Source organism: Mustelus asterias, chromosome 12 (assembly GCF_964213995.1).
Source record: "Mustelus asterias chromosome 12, sMusAst1.hap1.1, whole genome shotgun sequence".
Taxonomy (NCBI): Eukaryota; Metazoa; Chordata; class Chondrichthyes; order Carcharhiniformes; family Triakidae; genus Mustelus; species Mustelus asterias.
The window spans coordinates 91811055-91831151 of NC_135812.1; the positions used below are offsets into that span (position 1 = coordinate 91811055).

At 44.0% G+C, this 20097-nt stretch overlaps 1 protein-coding gene across 2 annotated transcripts in view; it reads right to left on the reverse strand.

Moving 5' to 3' along the window:
- LOC144501694 (uncharacterized) overlaps positions 1-16424 on the reverse strand; it is a 32148-nt gene extending 15724 nt beyond the window's left edge. For both annotated transcript variants that reach the window (XM_078225633.1, XM_078225632.1), the window contains exons 1-7: positions 16326-16424; positions 13179-13219; positions 11237-11293; positions 5385-5504; positions 2695-2821; positions 2147-2171; positions 559-715 (exon numbers count right to left, since the gene is read on the reverse strand). In XM_078225633.1, the coding sequence (XP_078081759.1) occupies positions 559-715; positions 2147-2171; positions 2695-2821; positions 5385-5504; positions 11237-11293; positions 13179-13187 (495 nt within the window). In that variant the 5' untranslated portion in view covers positions 13188-13219; positions 16326-16424. The remainder of the gene's footprint in view (positions 1-558; positions 716-2146; positions 2172-2694; positions 2822-5384; positions 5505-11236; positions 11294-13178; positions 13220-16325) is intronic.
- Between the last annotated feature and the right edge of the window lie 3673 nt (positions 16425-20097).

A 20097-nucleotide genomic window follows, 5' to 3' on the forward strand; every position in this document is an offset into this window, starting at 1 on the left:
AACTTTCAGTTCTGCTTCCAGACTAATTTGAACTGCTAAAGTTCCTTAAAACTGGTGCTGGACTTCACATCTATTTCCCATCCCCTCTGACCTATGCAAAGGGAAAGCATTCGGATCCCATGAGATGAAGCCACAGAGGGAGATGTGTGTGGGGTAATAGGGAGCTGTAGGTTTGTGAGGATATCGTCATCCTTCTCAGCCAAACGGTCGTGAAACACGGTGCACTAGTGACCAGGACTGGGAGGTGAAGGGATGTTGCCCTCGGCTAACGAGTCTGAGTATTCAGCTCCCGGGGTTCTTGCCTTTATAAGAACAGTAGGTTGATAGATAGTGTGCTGCATACGGTGGGTCATATGGAATGGGCTGATGGATCCCTGCCCCTACCTGCCCACTCAGTGCCGCAAAGACAAGTGGACGGTGGCAACCTGCATATCAATTTAAAATATTTCAAAATTAGTAAAAGCCAGCTATCAATTTTGTTTGTTAGTCAGAGAGAAAACTGGATCATCCAATTTCCAAATCTTACATTATCTTTAACGAACAAGTTAAAAATCATACCTCTTTGAAGTAATTTCTTCCTTTATCTACAGGAAGCTTTCTCTCTCGTACAGAGTTTGCAATGAATGAACGAACCTTGTCCAAAAACAGATATCCACTCAGAACAAAGTTTTGGACCTGTGGGTTTTCACGTTTTACCAAGTCCACCATTTTCTTTCTAGCACAAGAGTAAATTAAACAGGTCATTTATTGGTCAAAATCAGAACAAGCCTATTATGTAGGAACATATTGAGCTGCTTTTCCTATCTTTTTCTTTTGACAGTTACTTGCTCAGTTTTGGGGTACAGATAACAGTAAAATGGGGAAATACAGCTGACACTACCACATAACTGTCCCAAAAGGATTGTGCCAAATCTATCCTCTCTAATACCTGCCAGTCCATCAGATTCTGTGCCACCACATGTAAATGAGGGAGGATGTGGTCCAGGTCTCAGTGCAACTTACCACAATTACCACCCCAAAACCTGACCTCTGAAACACTGTCACTGTATACATGGGTGAGAGCATGTGCATTATCCCCAAATACATCACTGTGCTTTTGAAAAAATTGTGTGCCGGTTCTGAATGTTGTTGGAAAACCAGCATTTATTTCCCATCCCTTTCATTACAACTGAGTGGCTTTCTAGGCCATTTCCGTTAGAAATCAATCACATTGCTGTGTGTCTGGAGTCATATGTAAATCAGACTGGGTAAAGTCAACAGATTTCCTATCTTAAAGGATATTAATGAACCAGAAGGAGTTTTGCAAACAATCCAACATTTCATGGTCACCATTACTGAAACTAGCCTTTATTTTGATTCCTGATTGTTTAATCAATTGAATTTAAGTTCTCCATTGCCATTAGGACATTAATTCAGTACTCTGGATTACTAGTCCAGTGATATAACCCCAGTGTTCTCAAGCTTTTTATTTACATTCGGGTTGTGATATCTGAAGCTTTGTGAAATTTTGCAGATCTGGTTTCCCTGACTTCTCCTATGGTTATGAGGAACATTGGAGAAAATCATTTTTGGATTGGATTTCCAGTGGCAATCCCTCTCTTCCTGTGCTATTCTAATGGAAAGATGCGAGAGATGTCACTAGTATCCCGCAAGTTATGATCTTTTATCCAAAACTCGCAGCCGGAATTCTCTGGTCTCGCACGCCCCACTGCCACTGCCAGCGAGAAGGGAGAATTTGACACTCAGCCAAATCTTCATTCACTGCAGCGGGGCTGGAGAATCCCAGCTGCGGGCGAGATTGGAGAATTCCGGCCATCATCTGTTCTATGAAGGCAGTTTGGTGACCTTGATGGACTGGTTTGATAAGCTGGCAGTTCAGAGGTGAAATCTTAAGGCCAAGAAGAATGTAAACTTTATTTCAGTCAGAAATCATCTGCCTATACATTCAAGTTTTGCATCACCATCAGTCATTTTGCCTCTGGTCTTTGACAGGCTTTGTCTCTGGACTTAGTTGACGTCAACCAGACATTCACACCTTTAGTGTTCACTAATGTTGGTAATGGGGACTCCATAGACTAGAAATTACTATCAGCACTGTCGGCAGATGAACACAACACACTCTTAACAGCAAATATAACAGCCTTACTTTCTGTTTCCAGGTACCATCGGAACTAGAAAAGAAAAATATATTGTAATTACCACTTGAAATTTCTAAGCATTACCAAAAAATTATACATAAATAGCCCACAGAATCCCTCTAAATACTGACCATAACAAATCAACATTCACCTATTTTAAAGGATGCACAGTAAGAACTCTCACAACACCAGGTTAAAGTCCAACAGGTTTATTTGGTAGCACGAGCTTTCAGAGCGCTGCCCCTTCATTTATCCATTTATATTGATTGTCTAAATGCCTCCGTTATAATAACAGATAAACAATGTTAATTATTTAAAATAACAGATAAAGGAATATTAATTATTTATCTGCATATATTGCTCAGTGTCATTTCTATTCTTTTTGATTTTAAATGTAGCCTGCTTGTCAGCTTAGTCTCGGATAGGTCACCACGCACTTCCACTATGTTTGTCTGTTAAACATAATTCAGATATAGGATTACCCTGTGTGAAATGCGATAGCCCCATGCCGTCTGGTCTAGAAGTGAGTACAAGTGCATTGCATTAACAGTCATACCTGAGATAGGTGGAATGATCCCAGATTCGATGAACTGACGGGCTTTCTCGTGGTACATGGGACAATTTCGTTGGGTACAGTGATTTGCTTTTTCCTCTGCTTTGCACAGAAAATATGTCACTATTACCTAGAAACAGAATTCGCAGCTCTTACATTGCAGCCTTTGTAATCCTTTTACACAACTAAACATCCACTTGAGCTGTGAACGTAACAACTGGTAAAAATGAACAACTTCCTGTTTGTTGTTAACTAGTTCATTTTTGTAATTTCCAACAGTACACACAATAAAGGACAATTTACATTAGCAAGGATGGGAAAGTAATCGTATTCCATTTACTTGCTTCTATTCAGTTAAGTTAGTTGGTTAAAGCGCTTGCCTAGTAAACAGGAGATCCTGAGTTCAAATCTCACTGGTGCCTAGGTCACTTTAGGGCGGCACACTGGCACAGTGGTTAGCACTGCTGCCTCACAATGTCAGGGACCTGGGTTTGATGCCCGTCTTGGGTCACTGTCTGTGCGGAGTCTGCATGTTCTCCCCGTGTCTGTGTGGATTTCCTCAGGGTACTCCAGTTTCCTACCACAGTCTGAAAGACGTGCTGGTTAGGTGCATTGGCCATGCTAAATTCTTCCTTAGTGTACCTGAACAGGTGCCAGAGTGCGGCGACTGGGGGATTTTCATAGTAACTTCATTGCAATGTTAATGTAAGCCAACTTGCGACACTAATAAATAAACTTCAAATAAATAACGCATTAAAGAAATTCAAGTTTTGCTTCAAGCGATGAAACAAGTTGTATTCCTTTCTCAGAGTTACAAAGCCAAATGTGCAGAGTGGACGGGGCAAACCCTTAATCCATCTCCTTGCCTGCTCCAGAAATTAATTAAAATTCAAACATTTAATGTTCCCACAAGAGAGAGAAACAAGATCCAAGCTGACAAGATAAGGCATTGCACACCATCTCGGGCTTGATCCGACACTTGGGCCGGAATTCTCCAGCCATTTATACCCCACTGCCGTTGTCAGAGGGGACAGAGAAGTTGGCGCTCCGCCAAATCTCCATTCACTGCAGCGAGACCGGAGAATCCCAGCTGCAAGTGAGGTCAGAGAAGCCAGCCCTTGATCTTAACCAAACAGCTGAGAACAATTTATAATTGAGAAATACTTCCTCCAATTGGAGGTGCTGGCAAAGAACTCTTGATTTGATTTGATTTGTTATTGTCACATGTATTGGTCTTCAGTGAAAAGTATTGTTTCTTGCGCGCTATACAGACAAAGCATGCTGTTCATAGAGAATATAGGGGAGAAGGAAAGGATAGGGTGCAGAATATAGCGTTGCAGTTACAGACAAGGTGTAGAGAAAGATCAGCTTAATATATGGTAGGCCCATTCAAAAGTCTGATGGCAGCAGGGAAGAAGCTGTTCTTGAGTCGATTGGTACGCGATCTCAGGCTTTTGTATCTTTTTCCCTAGAGAAGAAGGTGGAAGAGAGTACGTCCAGGGTGCATGGGGATCCTTGATTATGTTGGATGCTTTTCCGAGGTGGCGGGAAATGTAGACGGAGTCAATGGATGGGAGGCTGATTTGCATGATAGCCTGGGCTATGTTCACAATCCTTTGTAGTTTCTTGCAGTCTTGGTCAGAGCAGGAGCCATACCAAGCTGAGATACATCCGGATGGGATGCTTTCTATGGTGCATCTTCTCTTCTCTTCTGTTTACCAGAGCAGTGCAGAAGGGAATGGACTTTTACTCTGGCCAGTACTGTTACTTAATTAAAACGGTGAAAACACATACATTCAGTAGGTGAGCCAGTTGAAGACATGTTTATGTCGGTATGTTTCAGAGCCATTGCTGAGAAACCTTTGATGTGCTTCATATGTCCAACCATTACAGTTAATACATGGGTACCTCTCAGCCCTGAAGCAGAAATGGTGCCTTTCGAGAGAGAAGTTCATAACTCTGACAGTCAGATCTCTCACTTGAAAGAAGCCAATTGCACTGAAAGGAAATATTAAAGCTTTGCAGCCATGACTACAAAGTTTGTTTAAGTAAGTTACGCGGATAGCAGGCAATCTGAAAATGGATCATATGTTATACTGCAAACAAACCACACATCCTATGGTCAGGAAAACTGCCTTGGTCTCCCCCTACTGTGGTCTTAAAGGTGATTCACCATGCCATTTTCAAACTATTTCATTAAAAGAATTTCATAAACAGGCTGCAATTTCTAGTGTTGAGGGGTGTGGGTGGGTGGGATGGGGTGGGGGGGGGGGGGTGGTGGGGGGGGTTGCAGTGACAACAATCTGAAAGAAAGCATAAAATATTGGGCGCATTTATTTGACTGGGACATTGAGCAGTTTGCACAGAATCACAGAATACTGTACTGCAGAAGAGGCGCTTTGGCCCATCACGTCTGCTCTGACGCCTGAAATGCCCTGACCTGCCCAACTAATCCCACTTGCCAGCACTTGGTCCATAGCCTTGAAGTTTTGATGAAGAATCCCACCTGAAGTATTTACATTTTTCCTCTCAAATAACACTGTTCTCCTGAGTCAGATGATCACAGTTGAGACAGCAACAAGGTTGTGGGAAGTGTCTAGGAAGGTAGGAAATGAACAATGACTTCTGTTCCTTAATAATGGGGGAAATCCAGCAATTTGGGAGGGGGAAGATGGAAAGTTTTTTTTTCTGACCTCATGGTTTAAATGCTTCTTGGGACATTTCTGGTTTCTGCATTTCTTGTGTCGAAACCAGTCCACACAGGTATCTGATGAGTCCTTGCAATTCTCCCGGTGTTGAAACTTGCACTGTCCCTGTGGAAACAAATGTGAAGTATCTAAACTGCGTGTTCATATGAATATCCAAAAAAACTTCACAGCAAAGGTTCAGGATTCAGCAGCAAGTAGCATAGAGAAAACTACATTGAGGGGCCAATGAAAAGTAACAGTAATATTAATATTAAGTAAAAGTAATATTCTCACTCAGTTTAATATTGAATCGGGCTGGCAAATTCAGTCAATACACCTGGTTTTCCATTTATTTCTATGTTGCATGTTTGCCAGGATCAGTTTTAATCTATATATGGGTACAGCTCCCACAATAAACGAGGGGGAATTCTCCTTAATGGACACATCTACAATCAGTGGCAGCACAGTGGTTAGCACTGCTGCCTCACAGCGCCAGGGACCCGGGTTCGATTCCTGGCTTGGGTCACTGTCTGTGCGGAGTTTGCACATTCTCCCCGTGTCTGTGTGGGTTTCCTCCGGGTGCTCCGGTTTCCTCCCACAGTCCAAAGATATGCGGGTTAGGTTGATTGCCCATGCTAAAATTGCCCCTTAGTGTCAGGGGGATTACCAGGGTAAATACATGGGGTTACGGGGATAGGACCTGGGTGGGATTGTTGCTGTTGTAAGCTCTAGGAGCCGAATGGCCTCCTTCTGCAGTGTAGGGATTCTATGATGATCAATGATCATTACTGCCATAGCAACCCTGGATGTTGAGAACACTGGAATGTTTCTGAAATGGAGATGCCGGCGTTGGACTGGGGTAAACACAGTAAGAAGTTTAACAACACCAGGTTAAAGTCCAACAGGTTTATTTGGTAGCAAAAGCCACACAAGCTTTCGGAGCTGCAAGCTCCTTCTTCAGGTGAGTGGGAATTCTGTTCACAAACAGAGCTTATAAAGACACAGACTCAATTTACATGAATAATGGTTGGAATGCGAATACTTACAACTAATCAAGTCTTTAAGAAACAAAACAATGTGAGTGGAGAGAGCATCAAGACAGGCTAAAAAGATGTGTATTGTCTCCAGACAAGACAGCCAGTGAAACTCTGTGGGGGTTACAAATAGTGTGCCATGAACCCAATATCCCGGTTGAGGCCGTCCTCGTGTGTGCGGAACTTGGCTATCAGTTTCTGCTCAGCGACTCTGCGCCGTCATGTGTCGCGAAGGCCGCCTTGGAGAACGCTTACCCGAATATCCCCACAACCCTTAATTCCCCTACTGATCAGAAATCCATCTCTCCGTGACTTAAACATATTCAACGAGGTAGCCTCCACCACTTCAGTGGGCAGAGAATTCCAGAGATTCACCACCCTCTGAGAGAAGAAGTTCCTCTTCAACTCTGTCCTAAACTGCCCCCCCTTTATTTTGAGGCTGTGCCCTCTAGTTCTGGTTTCCTTTCTAAGTGGAAAGAATCTCTCCACTTCTACCCTATCCAGCCCCTTCATTATCTTATATGCCTCTATAAGATCACCCCTCAGCCTTCTAAACTCCAACGAGTACAAACCTAATCTGCTCAATCTCTCCTCATAATCTACACCCCTCATCTCCGGTATCAACCTGGTGAACCTTCTCTGCACTCCCTCCAAGGCCAATATATCCTTTCGCAAGTAAGGGGACCAAAACTGCACACAGTATTCCAGCTGCGGCCTCACCAGTACCTTGTACAGATGCAGCAAGACTTCTCTGCTTTTTTATTCTATCCCCCTCGCGATATAGGCCAACATCCCATTTGCCTTCTTGATCACCTGTTGGACTTGCAGACTTTCTACAAGAACAATCTGCTCCAGCCAACTGACAGCCTGGTGATGAGAGTGAACATGTTCCGTCTACATTTCATCTGTGGTCCTTAACAGTTTGGGTTTCTGCTCTGACAAGAACATTTTGCACTGCCAACTCCTTTATGACTGGATATCGTCACAAGTGGCTTTTTGTTCTCCTATAACTGTGCAGATTGGACAGCTTGGGCACAGCACACAGAGGAGAACTCGATCAGTGGATCAGACCCCTGCAAAGGATCCTACTGGATTTTATCTCCATTTAATATAATGGATGATAACTTGGGTGGGTTCTCTTGCTCTGTGCTCACTGCATGCAGACTCTCAATATACACAGTAGCAGAAACAGAAAAAAATTCCCTGATAAAAACAATTTTCTATTAAAAGGTATATGTCGACGTCTGGAATCCAACATGACTGTGACCATGGTCAACTATTGCTCTCCCTTGACCTATAAATTTTGACACAGTTGACCAACTCAGTCTTCACCAAAGCCTCTCCTCCGTCATTCTGCTAAGTAGGGACTGCTATCCCCTGGTTTTTGTATCTGGTTGTGGCCAGAGAATCACCTTCAGTAGTTTCTCTTCCCAGACCACCCCTTCCCCCATCATCATCTCTAGAGTTCTCTAAATTTCAATCCTTGGGCCCAGTAGATCACGTGTCAGTGGGGGAGCATTTAGGAGACAGTGATCATTGTATCATAAGGTTTAAGATGATGGTAGAAGAGGACAATTCAGAGTAAGAATATTTAATCAGGCAAAGCCAACGTCAATGGGTCAAGACGGAGCTGGGCCGGATAGACTGGAACAAAGGGTTGATGGGAAAAACTAGCTAAACAATGGGCTATCTTCAAAACAGAAATGGTTCGGCCACAGTCAAGGTATATTCCCTCAAAAGGAAACGATAGGGCAGACAAATCCAGAACTCCTTTGATGAAAAGGAGATAGAGATTAAGAAAACAAAGAAAAAGTGTGTTTATGATGGGTCAGGTAGAAAATACAATTGAGAGCCAAGAGAAATACAATGGGTGGGATTTTACGGTCTTGCTCGTCCCGAAACCGTAAAATCCCACCCGAGGTCAACAGACCTTTCCATAGACCGCCCCTCGCCTGCTCCGATTCCCGTGGTGGGCAGGGCGGCAAAATTCCGGCCATAAGGTCAGGGGGGCGGTGAAAAAGTATATTTAGAGAAGCAAGGAGGGATCATGAGGAAAGACTGGCAGCTAACATAAAGGGGAATCCCAAAGTCTTCCATTAAAAATACTAAAAGAGCGGTGAAAGGAGGAGTAGGGCCACTTAGGGATCTAAAAGGGACTTTACACATGGAAGCGAGCACATGGTTCAGGTATTAAATGAATACTTTGCATCTGTCTTTACCAATGTTGTAGATGCTACACAGGCCATGGAGAAAGACGAAAAAAACTCTGTCACTAGCACAGTTCAAAATTAATAATTAAGAAGTGTTGGGTAGACTGTCGGTACTTAAAGTTGACAAGGCACCCGGACCGAATGAGATTTATCCAAGGATATTGAAAGAAGTGAGTGGAAATTGTAGCAAGAGAACCCACCCAGACTAATCTTTTAGTCTTCTGTAGAGTTGAGGTGGTGCTAGAAGACTGGAGAATCGCAAACATTACACAGTTGTTCAAAAATCTATGGATAAGCCCAGCAATTGCTAGTCAGTTTAACTTCAGTGGTAGAATTGGAAGTCACATGGAAAAATGTGGGTTGATTAGAAAGGGCCAGCACAGATTTCCAAAGGGGAACTCATGTTTTAACTAACTTGCTGAAATTTCTGAAGTGGTGTCAGAAAGGCTCTATGAGAGTAACACTGTGGATGTTGTGTACATGGACTTTCAAAAGGCATTTGATACAATGCCAAACAACAGACTTGTGAGAAAAGTTACAGCTCATGGAATAAAAGGGACAGGAGCAATAGCTGAATAATAGGAAGTAGAGAGTAATGGCCATTGGATATTTTTCGGGCTTGAGGAAGGTTTGTAGTGGTATTTGCCAGGGGTTGGTATTGGAAACCTTACTTTTCCCGATATATAAATGATTGATCTAGTGGATCTTGGTGTGGCAATTTAAAAGTTTGCAGATGACGCAAAACTTGAGCCATTGTAAACCGTGAGGAGGATAGTGTAGAACTTCAAAAGGACACAGGGAAGTTGGTGGAGTGGGCAGATAGGTAGCAGATGAAGTACAATGTGGAGAAGTGTGAGGTGATGCATTTTGGTAGGAATAACATGGACAAACAATACAAAATAAAAGGTACAATTTTTAAGCGGGTGCAGGAGTAGAGGGGCCTGGGTCTTTATGTGCATGGATCATTGAAGATGGCAGGACAGGTAGAGAAAGCAGTTAATAAAGCATACAGTATTGTGGGCTTTATTAAAAGGGGCATAGAGTACAAGAGCAAAGAGGTTATGCTGAACTTATACAATACATGAGTTAAACCTCAGCTGGAATATTGTGTAGAGTTCTGAGTGCCACACTATAGGAAGGATTTGAACACATTGGAGAGAGTGCAGAGAGGTTTACAAGAATAGTTTCAGGGATGAGAAACTTCAGTTGTAAGGATAGAGAGGTTGGGATTGTTCTGCTTGGAGAGAAGAAGGCTAAGAGGAGATTTGATAGAGATGTTCAAAATCATGAGGGGGCTGGACAGAATTGATAGGGAGAAACTGTTCCCGCTCGTAAAAGGATCGAGAATGAGAGGGCACAGATTTAAAGTGATTTGCAAAAGAAACAAATGTAATGTGAGAAAAATTATTTTCATACAGCAAATGGTTTGGTTTTGGAATGCACTGCCTGAAAGTATGGTGAAGGCAGGCAATCGGGGAATTCAAGAGGGCATTAGATGATTATTTGAATATAAACAATGTGCAGCGGTACGGAGAAAAGGCAGGGAATGGAACGAAGTCATGATGCACGTTGGGAGAGCCGATGCAGACACGGTGATGATGAATAGTCTCTTTCTGTACCCATAACACTGCTTTGACTCTGTGGGAACCTTCTAATTCTCATGCACAGACAATCCTCTCAGCAACATCATCTGAAAACACAATATCAGGATCCACATGCACAATAACAATTTACAGCTTTACCTCATTACTATTTCTCCCAACACCTCCACGGATTTTGATTTGTTGTGATGGTAGTGTGACACCCTGTACTGGATGAGCATAAATTTCCTCAAACTAAATACTGGGGAGAATTGTTCTCTGAACCCACCGCAGACTCTGTTCCCTCACCACCAACCTATCCCTCTTCCTGTCCATAATCTGAGGCTGAAGCAGCCTCTTTACCACCTTGATATGACGCAAAGATGAGCTTCCAACCCCATTTCTGCTCTTTCCTTCCACCTCCATTACATCACCTGTCCTCCATTTGATGCTGAAATCCTCATCCATGTTTTCACTACCTCTGGACTCAACTTTCCCGATGCTCTCCTAGTCAACCTCCCACATCGCACCAAACATAAACTGCAGCTCAAATTCTGCTGCCCACATCCTAACTCATGTCAAGTCCCATTCACCCAACACCCCTGAGTTCACTGATGACCTTTGGCTCCCTGTCCGGCAATACCTCAACTTTACAATTCTCTTCTTCATTTCCAAACTCCTCTGCGGCCTCGAACCTCCTTTTCCCTGACATCTCCTCTAGCCTTACAAATTTGCAAGATCTCCACACTCATCTGGTTCTGGCCTCTTGCGTATCCCCGATTTTAACTTCAACATCAGCGGCCCCTGTTCCTTCAATTGCCTAGCCCTTAAGATCTGCAATTCCCTCCATAAACCTCTCTGCCTCTCATCTTTAAAACCTATTTCTTTGACTAAATTTCTGGTCACCTTTTCCTTAAGTGTCTCGATGCAAAATTCTGTTTGATATCATCCATAGGACATGGTTATAAGTGCAAGTGGTTTGTCCCCAGTGAAAACAATAATGTACAAAGGTAAACTCCAGGGAAAAGACTTACATTGGTACAGTGAGTATACTGATAGTAGAAGCAGTCAATGTTTTCCACCCTGTAGCCCTGCATTAAAAACAAATTAATGATCAGAATAAGTGAGGAATGGCCAGCTAAATCCTAGAATTCAATTCAACTGTTTTTGTCCTATTTTCCTGTCAATTACAAGTCATACTTCTTGCTTCTGGAAATAAAATTCACATCACACAAACCTCCTAGCAATCCCATTTATCCCTTTCGTATATGCTGAATCTCAGTAGACTTGCATTCCATTCTTCTCGCTGCATATGTTGCCGTTTGTTAGCCTTTTTAATTGCCTTACTTTTAAAGTTTAAATTTAAAGTTTTCTTAAGTTTATTCATTAGTATCACAAGTAGGCTTACATTAACACTACAATGAAGTTACTGTGAAAATCCCCGAGTCGCCACACTGAGGTGCCTGTTCAGGTACACTGAGGGAGAATTTATCGTGGCCAATGCACCTAACCAGCACGTCTTTTGGACCGTGGGAGGAAACTGGAGCACCCTGAGGACACAGGGCACCATGCAGACACAAGGAGAATGTGCAGACTCTGCACAGACAGTGACCCAAGCCAATGCTAACCACTCTGCCACCATGACTTTATTGATTGAACAGCACCAGAGACAAGCTCACTGCTTTTCTTAATCCCTTCCAAAGTCACCTTGCATTCATCATTTTTTATATGTGGTGCACGCTACAATAGCTTGGCTAACTTATAACGCTTTGTATTATGCCAATATTAAACGTAATCTTCCATTTGCATAATTCTGGCACCACATAGCAAAGGAGATGTATATTTGAAAAAAGAGACATGTTGTTGAAACATTTCTTCTTTACTCATCAGGACAATTTGCAAGAATACTAAACTGAAAGAGAACAACAATTTATACTGCTTGAGAGTGCTGATTGGTTGGCGAGTGGCTCTGATTGATAGAAGCATTGCCATGGCGAATGCACCAGTAACTGACAACTGACAGTTAACTGCCAAGCTTGGTTTACTTTCAAACCAGGGAGGTCGACACTGATTGGTCAAGATAGCAAGAAGGACAAGGGCAGCAGACACATTGGAACACCACCACCTGGAAGTTTCCCCTCCAACTCACTCACCATCCTGACATGGAAACATATTGCCATTCCTTCACTGTCGCTGAGTCAAAATCTTGGAACTCCTTCCCTAACAGCACTGCGGGTATATCTACACCACAGGGGCTGCAGCGGTTCAAGAAAGCAGTTCACCACGATCTTCCCAAGGGCAATTAGGGATGGGCAATAAATGTTGGCCGAGCCAGCCACACCCACATCCCGTAACGGAATCCCATGGAGAATGATCCAGGGAATGGCAGTCCCTTAAATTTTTGTTAAGCTTAAAGGTCCAATGTGTGTACATGCTCTTTCTCTCGCAAAGGACAGGACTCTGTGTGTGAATATAAAGCTTGACAGTTAACCACCAGATTTCAGTTACTGGTACACTCTCCATGGCAATGCTTCTACCAATCAAGTGTCCATTTGCCAATTAATCAACACTCTATCTCATGCAGTATGAATTATTGTTCACCTTACAATTGGTATTGCGAAATGTCCCGATGAGTGCAGGACAAGAAGCTTCAACAGCAATACTCAAGTTCAGAACTCCAACATAGGGTGATAAACTTTTTAAATCAGTTGCCAGGCAGAATAACAGATTAAAACAGATTTGGATCTGCACTAACAGTGTGAGAATTCAGTGAGGCAAATCCTTGGCTTTTCTTAAGTTCTTGTGACCTTATGTTTGTATCACCTTGCACATGCACCTACCTCCTGGTGGATTAACAGGACAACTTCCCCACTGTAACCAAATGCTCACAACTGGACTCTGATCCTTACAGATGAACATCAACTGATTATTAGTGATTCTGACTGAATTGTGTGATAAAGAGAAGGAAGAACATACCTGCATCATTTTGATAATTTTCGTTATTAATGAAACATTTTCTGGAAAGAAAAACAAACCTTCATGAATGTTCCTTATCTTTACATCATCTACCTAAAGGCAGTACTCAAAGTAAGTTGCAATAGAACGGTTAACATACAGTGATATCCAGGTTTAAAAAGTATTATGACAATTCCTTTCCCAGGTATAGATGGCAGTTCTCTGCCAGTTCAGAGATTCCTGTTCTCCTGTTCAGCACCCCATGCAGAGATGAGCACTTGAAAATATTCAGATTTTTAAAAAATTCATTCATGGGACTGTCTGGCCAGCATTTATTGCCCATCCCTTGTTGCACTTGGATGGCAGTTGAGAATCAACCACATTGCTGTGGCTCTGGAGTCACATGTAGGCCAGGCCAGCTGAGGACGGCAGATTTCCTTCCCTAAAGGACCAGATTTTTTCCGACAATCGACAATGGTTTTCATGGTGATCAGTAGATTTTAATTCCAGATATTTTTTAATTGAATTCAAATTCCACCATCTGCCATGGCGGGGATTCGAACCCGGGTCCCCAGAACATTAGCTGAGTTTCTGGATTAATAGTCTAGCGATAATACCACTAGGCCATCGCCAAACCCCACCCCCCACCCCATAGATGACTCTATAGTTTAAACTTAATATTGCAGACTGGGTGCTTGAGTTCAATATTATTAGGAGCATTAGCAAAGCATGACACCTCCTGTTATTTTGTAAACCAGAAAGTCAGGATTGAAATGTTGTTGGCTGTTACTTAATTTTGATTTTTAAGTAAACCTCTTTCAGGGAACCTAGCCTTAGGCACATGCTTTGACAAAATGACAGCCATTGATCATGGTGGAAATGATCTGGTGAGTACTGAGTAGTGTTGAGTAATTCTGAAGTCATGCAGACTCAAAACGTTGGGCGCGATCTTTCCACCTGCTCATGGTGCGCTCCCACGGCGGCGAAGGTGGAGAATTTGGTGACCAGCCAAATCTCCGTTCGCTGCAGCGGGATGGGAAAGATCCCATTGGCGTGAACGGTCGGAAACTTCCGGCCGTTAACTCTGTTTCTCTCTCCACAGATGCTGCCAGACATTTCCAGCATTTTCTGTTTTTATTTGAGCAATTCTTCTGTTACCTAAAAATCAGAATAACACCTATTTGAATTATGTTTAACCCCAAGGGTTATCAGCCATTACGTGTATAAAATCACACTTTTACAGTATGTGGGTGTCACTGGCAACTGTTAACATTTGTTGCCCTTGAACTTAGTGGCTAGTCCACTGTGGCACTTAAGAGTCATCACATTGTTGTGGGCCATATGTAGGTCAGACCAGGTAAAGATGACAGATTTCCCCTCCAGGTGGGCTTTTACAACAATCAGTAATCTGGACCATTATTGATTCCAGATTATTTTCAATTTATTGAATTCAAATTCATTGAATTCAAGTTCCAGCAGCTGCCATGGTGGAATTTGAATCCGTGCATTACTAGCCCAGTGGCATTATCACTACACCATCATCTCCCTCACTTATTTTACAAGGAATGAGGGCTTGCTTAGAGGAGTGAGAACTTGACAATTGTTATAATCACAGCAGATGTTATTTGCTGAGCAGGTCAAATCCCAGAAGGAAACTTGTCTTACTGATCATAACTTTTTTTTTCATTTGGAAAATGAAGGAAAATACTGCTGAGTGCAGGGCATAGATCTCTTCCAGAGTCTCCAGCCTATCTATATCCTGCTGTATCCTCTGGCAATCCTCCTCACTGTCCACAGCTCCCCCAATCTTTGTGTCATCCACAAACTTACCAATCAGACCACCTACATTCTCCTCCAAATAATTTATATAGATTACAAACAACAGGGGTCCCAGCACTGATCCCTGCAGAACACCACTGGTTGCAGATCCCCAGTCAGAAAAACACCCTTCCACCGCTACTCTCTGTCTTCTATGGCCAAGCCAATTCTCTATCCATTTTACTAGCTAATTGTAGATTCCATGTGACTTCACCTTCTGTATCAGCCTACCATGAAGGACCTTGTCAGAGGCTTTGCTAAAGTCCATGTAGACAACATTCACCACCCTGCCCTCATTAACCACTTCCTCAAAAAACTCAATCAAGTTTGTGAGACACAACCTCTTATGCACAAAGCCATGCTGCCTATTGCTAATAAGTCCATATTTTTCCAAATGTGAGTAAATCCTGTCCCTAAGAATCTTCTCCAATAATTTCCCCACCACTGATAGAAGGCTCACCGGCCTGTAATTTCCCAGATTATCCCTGTTGCCCTTCTTAAACAAAGGAACAACATTGACTATTCTCCAATCCCCTGGGACTTCTCCTGTGACTAAAGAGGAGACAAAGATTTCATACAAGGCCCTTGCAATTTCTTCCCTCAGTATTCTGGGGTAGATCCCATCAATCCTGGGGGTTGTCTATCTTAATGCTTTTCAAAACACCAACATCTCTCCTTTTTTATATCGACAGAATATCAACATATCCCTCTCTAGACTCACCATGTCCTTCTCCTTTGTGAATACCCATGCAAAGTATTCGTTAAGGACCTCATCCACCTTCTCTGGAAATTCCCTTCTTTGTCCTTGAGTGGACCTACCCTTTCCCTAGCTACCCTCTCTTCCTTATATACCTATAAAATGCCTTGGGATTTTCCTTAATCCAGTTTGCCAAGGACATTTCATGGCCCCCTTTAGCCCTCTGAACTCCTTGTTTAAGTTCTTTCCTGCTTTCTTTATGTTAAATTGTACATTGGAAAGCAAAAGAATATCCAATTCTATTGAATCCATTACAGTCAATGGGCTAGTCTTGCTAACTCTAACAGGGCCGCAGGGAGAGATTTCCTCCACCTAACAGTGAAGTTTTCCAGCTCAACAAAAAAGATGTGTTCAAATATTCTGTGTGTTGTTTTTGTATTTACTCCCTTATCCTTGTGACTCGCCACTATTGCTAAATATTTTCGCGGACATAAGACCGACATTTTTTTTCAGCGTCTGTTCGTTCCATTCTGCACAACTCTGTGCAAAGGAAGAGGAGGCTGTCTCTGCCTGAAGAGTGGGTTCACTGTCACCCGGGACAGACGGGGTGGAGGGGGGGAGTGAGTGTCCAGCTGGAGTTAGGGACCTCTTACCTGATGCTGTAATAGTGCCAGTGTCCCAATGTCAGCTCACACCACAGTGAGAAAGAAGCGTTCCCCTGCACTCAGAATGGGCGGGTGGATCGGATGGTGGTCTAATGCAAAAAGAGAAAACGAAACTGATCGGGGTTGACTTCCTGCTTCCACAAGCAGGCGTATTGTATTTGTTGGCCAAATAAGAAATCTGTAACAGAGGCCGGTGGAAGTTCAATTTTATCACCAACCAACACAAGGAATTAACATTGTGGAAAGCATTCTATTTTCGACACAGCAGGTAAAGAGAATACAAACTACAAGGTCCCCACACACATCATTCGCAGAACACTGGGAACATATTGTAATAATTGTTACTGTAACTAACACTTTGATAGCCAGGTCATGCCGAGAGTGTTTCTCTTGATTTGATTTATTATTGTCACATGTATTAGTATACAGTGAAAAGTATTGTTTCTTGCGTGCTGTACAGACAAAGCATACCATTCATAGAGAAGGAAAGGAGAGAGTGCAGAATGTAGTGTTATAGTCACATCTAGGGTGCAGAGAAAGATTAACTTAATGCGAGGTAGGTCCATTCAAAAGCCTGACAGCAGCAGGGAAGAAGCTGTTCTTGAGTCAGTTGACAAGTGTCCTCCAACTTTTGTATCTTTTTCCCGCCGGAAGAAGGTGGAAGAGAGTATGTCCGGGATGCGTGGGGTCCTTAATTATGCTGGCTGCTCTTCTGAGGCAGCGGGGAGTGTAGACAGAGTCGGTGGGTGTGAGGCTGGTTTGTGTGATGGATTGCGCTACATTCACTACCCACAGATGCTGCCGGACCTGCTGAGTTTATCCAGCATTTTGTTTTTATTACATTGATAACCAGTTTGCTGCAGTTTAGACCTGATTCAGCAACCATCATCCACACTTCAAGTAGAAAATATTGCTCACCAAAAGAATTTTAGACTCCTGAAATTTACATTGGTTTGTTTCAAAAACCATTGATGAAGGGGTAGTTACTAAAAACAACATATGATGGGATCCTGAGAGATCCTGACCAGGAATGCCCCAAGATAGCTTTCATTTTAAATAGGGTCTTCCAGCGGATTTAGAAAATCTGGCAAGTTAACTTTGATGTTGCCAATAGCTGCACACTGGCACTAAGCCAAATAAAAAGGCAAAGTTGATTACCTTTCCAAACCCACGACCACTACCATCTGGAAGTTAGGCCAAGGGAAGAAGGTGCTGGGAACATCACCACCTGGAAGTTCCCCTCCAAGCCACCCATCATTTTGATTTGGAAACATATTGACGTTCCATCACTATCACTGGGTTAAAATCCCGGAACTCCCTCCCTGACAGAACCGTGGGTGTACCTAGACCAAGTGGACGAGAACAGTTCAAGAGAGTGGCTCACCACCCCCTTCTTAAAGGCAATTTGGGACGAGTAATAAATGCTGGCCTTGCGGGTGAAGCCCACATCCAATGAATGAATAAAAGTAAATTGGATGAAAACTGCCCAAGCTCATAGAATTAATGCAGCACAGGAAGAGAACATTAAGGATGGGATTCTCCAGCCTCCCAGCCATGTGTTTCTCAGCAGCGGGAGGTGGTGTGCCGTTCACGGGTGGTGGGATTCTTTGGTTTTCCCATTGAAGCCACCCCATGCCACCAGGAAACCCGCAGGCGGGGGTGCGATACTGGCAGGACCAGAGAATCCTGTTAGCGTGAACAGCCGGAGAATCCCACCCTTGGCATTTTCTCTGTCCTGCCTCTGGGTGCGCATCTCAGCTAGTCCCACTTGCCCACCCTTTCCCCAGACCCCTCTCAATTTTTCTCTCTTCAGATGATTATCCAATTCCCTTTTGAAATTCCTGATTGAATCTGCCTTCACCACACTCTGAGGCAGTGCATTCCAGGTCCTAACCACATGCTGCATAAAAGTTTTACCTCATATCTCCATTGGTTCCTTTGTCAACCATCTTTAATCACCTCCAGTAAACCTTCCATCAATTGAACACTCCTATCAGATCTCCTCTCAACCTTCTCTAAGAGCAATTCCTGCCTCTCCAATTTAAGTAACTGAAATTCCTCATCCTTCGAACCGGTCTTGTATTTTGTTTCTGCACCTTCTCAAATGTCTTCACATTATTCCTAAGTATGGGGCAAGGAAATGGACACAGTGCTTCAGTTGTGGTTGAACTGGTGTTTTATAAAGATTCAAAATAACCTGCGAGCTCTTGTACACAATTCCTCTGTTTATAAAGGTGAGCATCCCATTTGCCTCACTGAGCACTTTCTCCAGCGTTCCTGACACCTCCCAAAGATCTATGCATGAATTCTCAGGTTCCCTCTGCTCCATTATCACCTTTAGAATGTGTATATTATATTGTTTCTCCTTGCTCTTTCTTCCTTCAATTCAGAGAAGGACATGTTGGTGGAATTTTCTCCCCAAAATTCTAAGTGTCACAACAGTGAGAAAATGGGAGGCCTCCATGCCGGTCTGTGCGGCGCGCTCTGGATCACAATCTTTCAGCACTCAGCACTCAGTCATGACTCTGGGCAGCTGGGAGCTTGTTGCCGATCGGGGCAACTAGCTTCAGAGCACTCGGGCGCCACTGCGCTAGGGCACCCCAATCTGCCAGTGAACTGGGAGACCTCCTCTCACCTTCCCCCCCACCCCACCCCCATGAACATTGGACCCTCCCCCCTCTTTATCGGTTGTATGTTCTCCCCCAACTCTGACACGGGTCACCAGCATCAGGCAGCAGGGCCCTCCTGATGGGTGCCCTGCAGACCCCAACATGCCCGCCCTGTCATGACCTCCTTCTCAATCCACCTTGCACAATCCCCCCACCCACCCCTGCATAACCCCCTGTGCATAATCCTCATGCATAATCACCCATGAAAGTCCCTGTGTATAGCCCTCCCATGCATAGGCACCCAGCATAGCCCCCCTCCCCCTGCATGCATAGGCACTTGTCAAACCCCTCGTGCATAGCCCCACAGGGATAGGCACCTTCTGCATAGGCACCCATAATAGCCCCCTCAGGCATAGGCACCCATCACAGCTCCTATGTATACCTCCTTCTGCATAGCCCCCTATGCATAGGTACCCGTCATAGACACCACCGTCATAGCCACATGCAGGATCTACCTTCACTCAGACTTCACCCCCTTCGCACTGCCCTGGCACACTGTGTGCCCAATTGGCTCTGCTGGTGTGTCAGGTAGGCACTGCCAGTGTGCCAGGTGGGCACTGCCTGATAGACACTGCCCTGCCATGTCCCCAACCATCCAGGGGCTTCAGTGGTCTCTGACCACCTTGCCTCTGTTGGTGGAGACCAGTGGTGATTCATACCGATCCGGCAAGAGGAGGTAGGGGAGGATGCTTCCGGAGGGGGGGGAAGCAGCCATGTCGACCTCTCTAATGAGATGGAAATCCTGGCAATCTGATGCTAGGGCGGCACGGTAGCACAGTGGTTAGCACTGCTGCTGCACAGCTCCAGGGTCCCGGGTTCGATTCCCGGCTCGGGTCACTGTCTGTGTGGAGTTTGCACATTCTCCTCGTGTCTGCGTGGGTTTCCTCCGGGTGCTCCGGTTTCCTCCCACAGTCCAAAGATGTGCGGGTTAGGTTGATTGGCCAGGTTAAAAAAATTGCCCCTTAGAGTCCTGGGATGCGTAGGTTAGAGGGATTAGTGGGTAAAATATGTGGGGGTAGGGCCTGGGTGGGATTGTGGTCGGTGCAGACTCGATGGGCCGAATGGCCTCCTTCTGCACTGCAGGGTTTCTA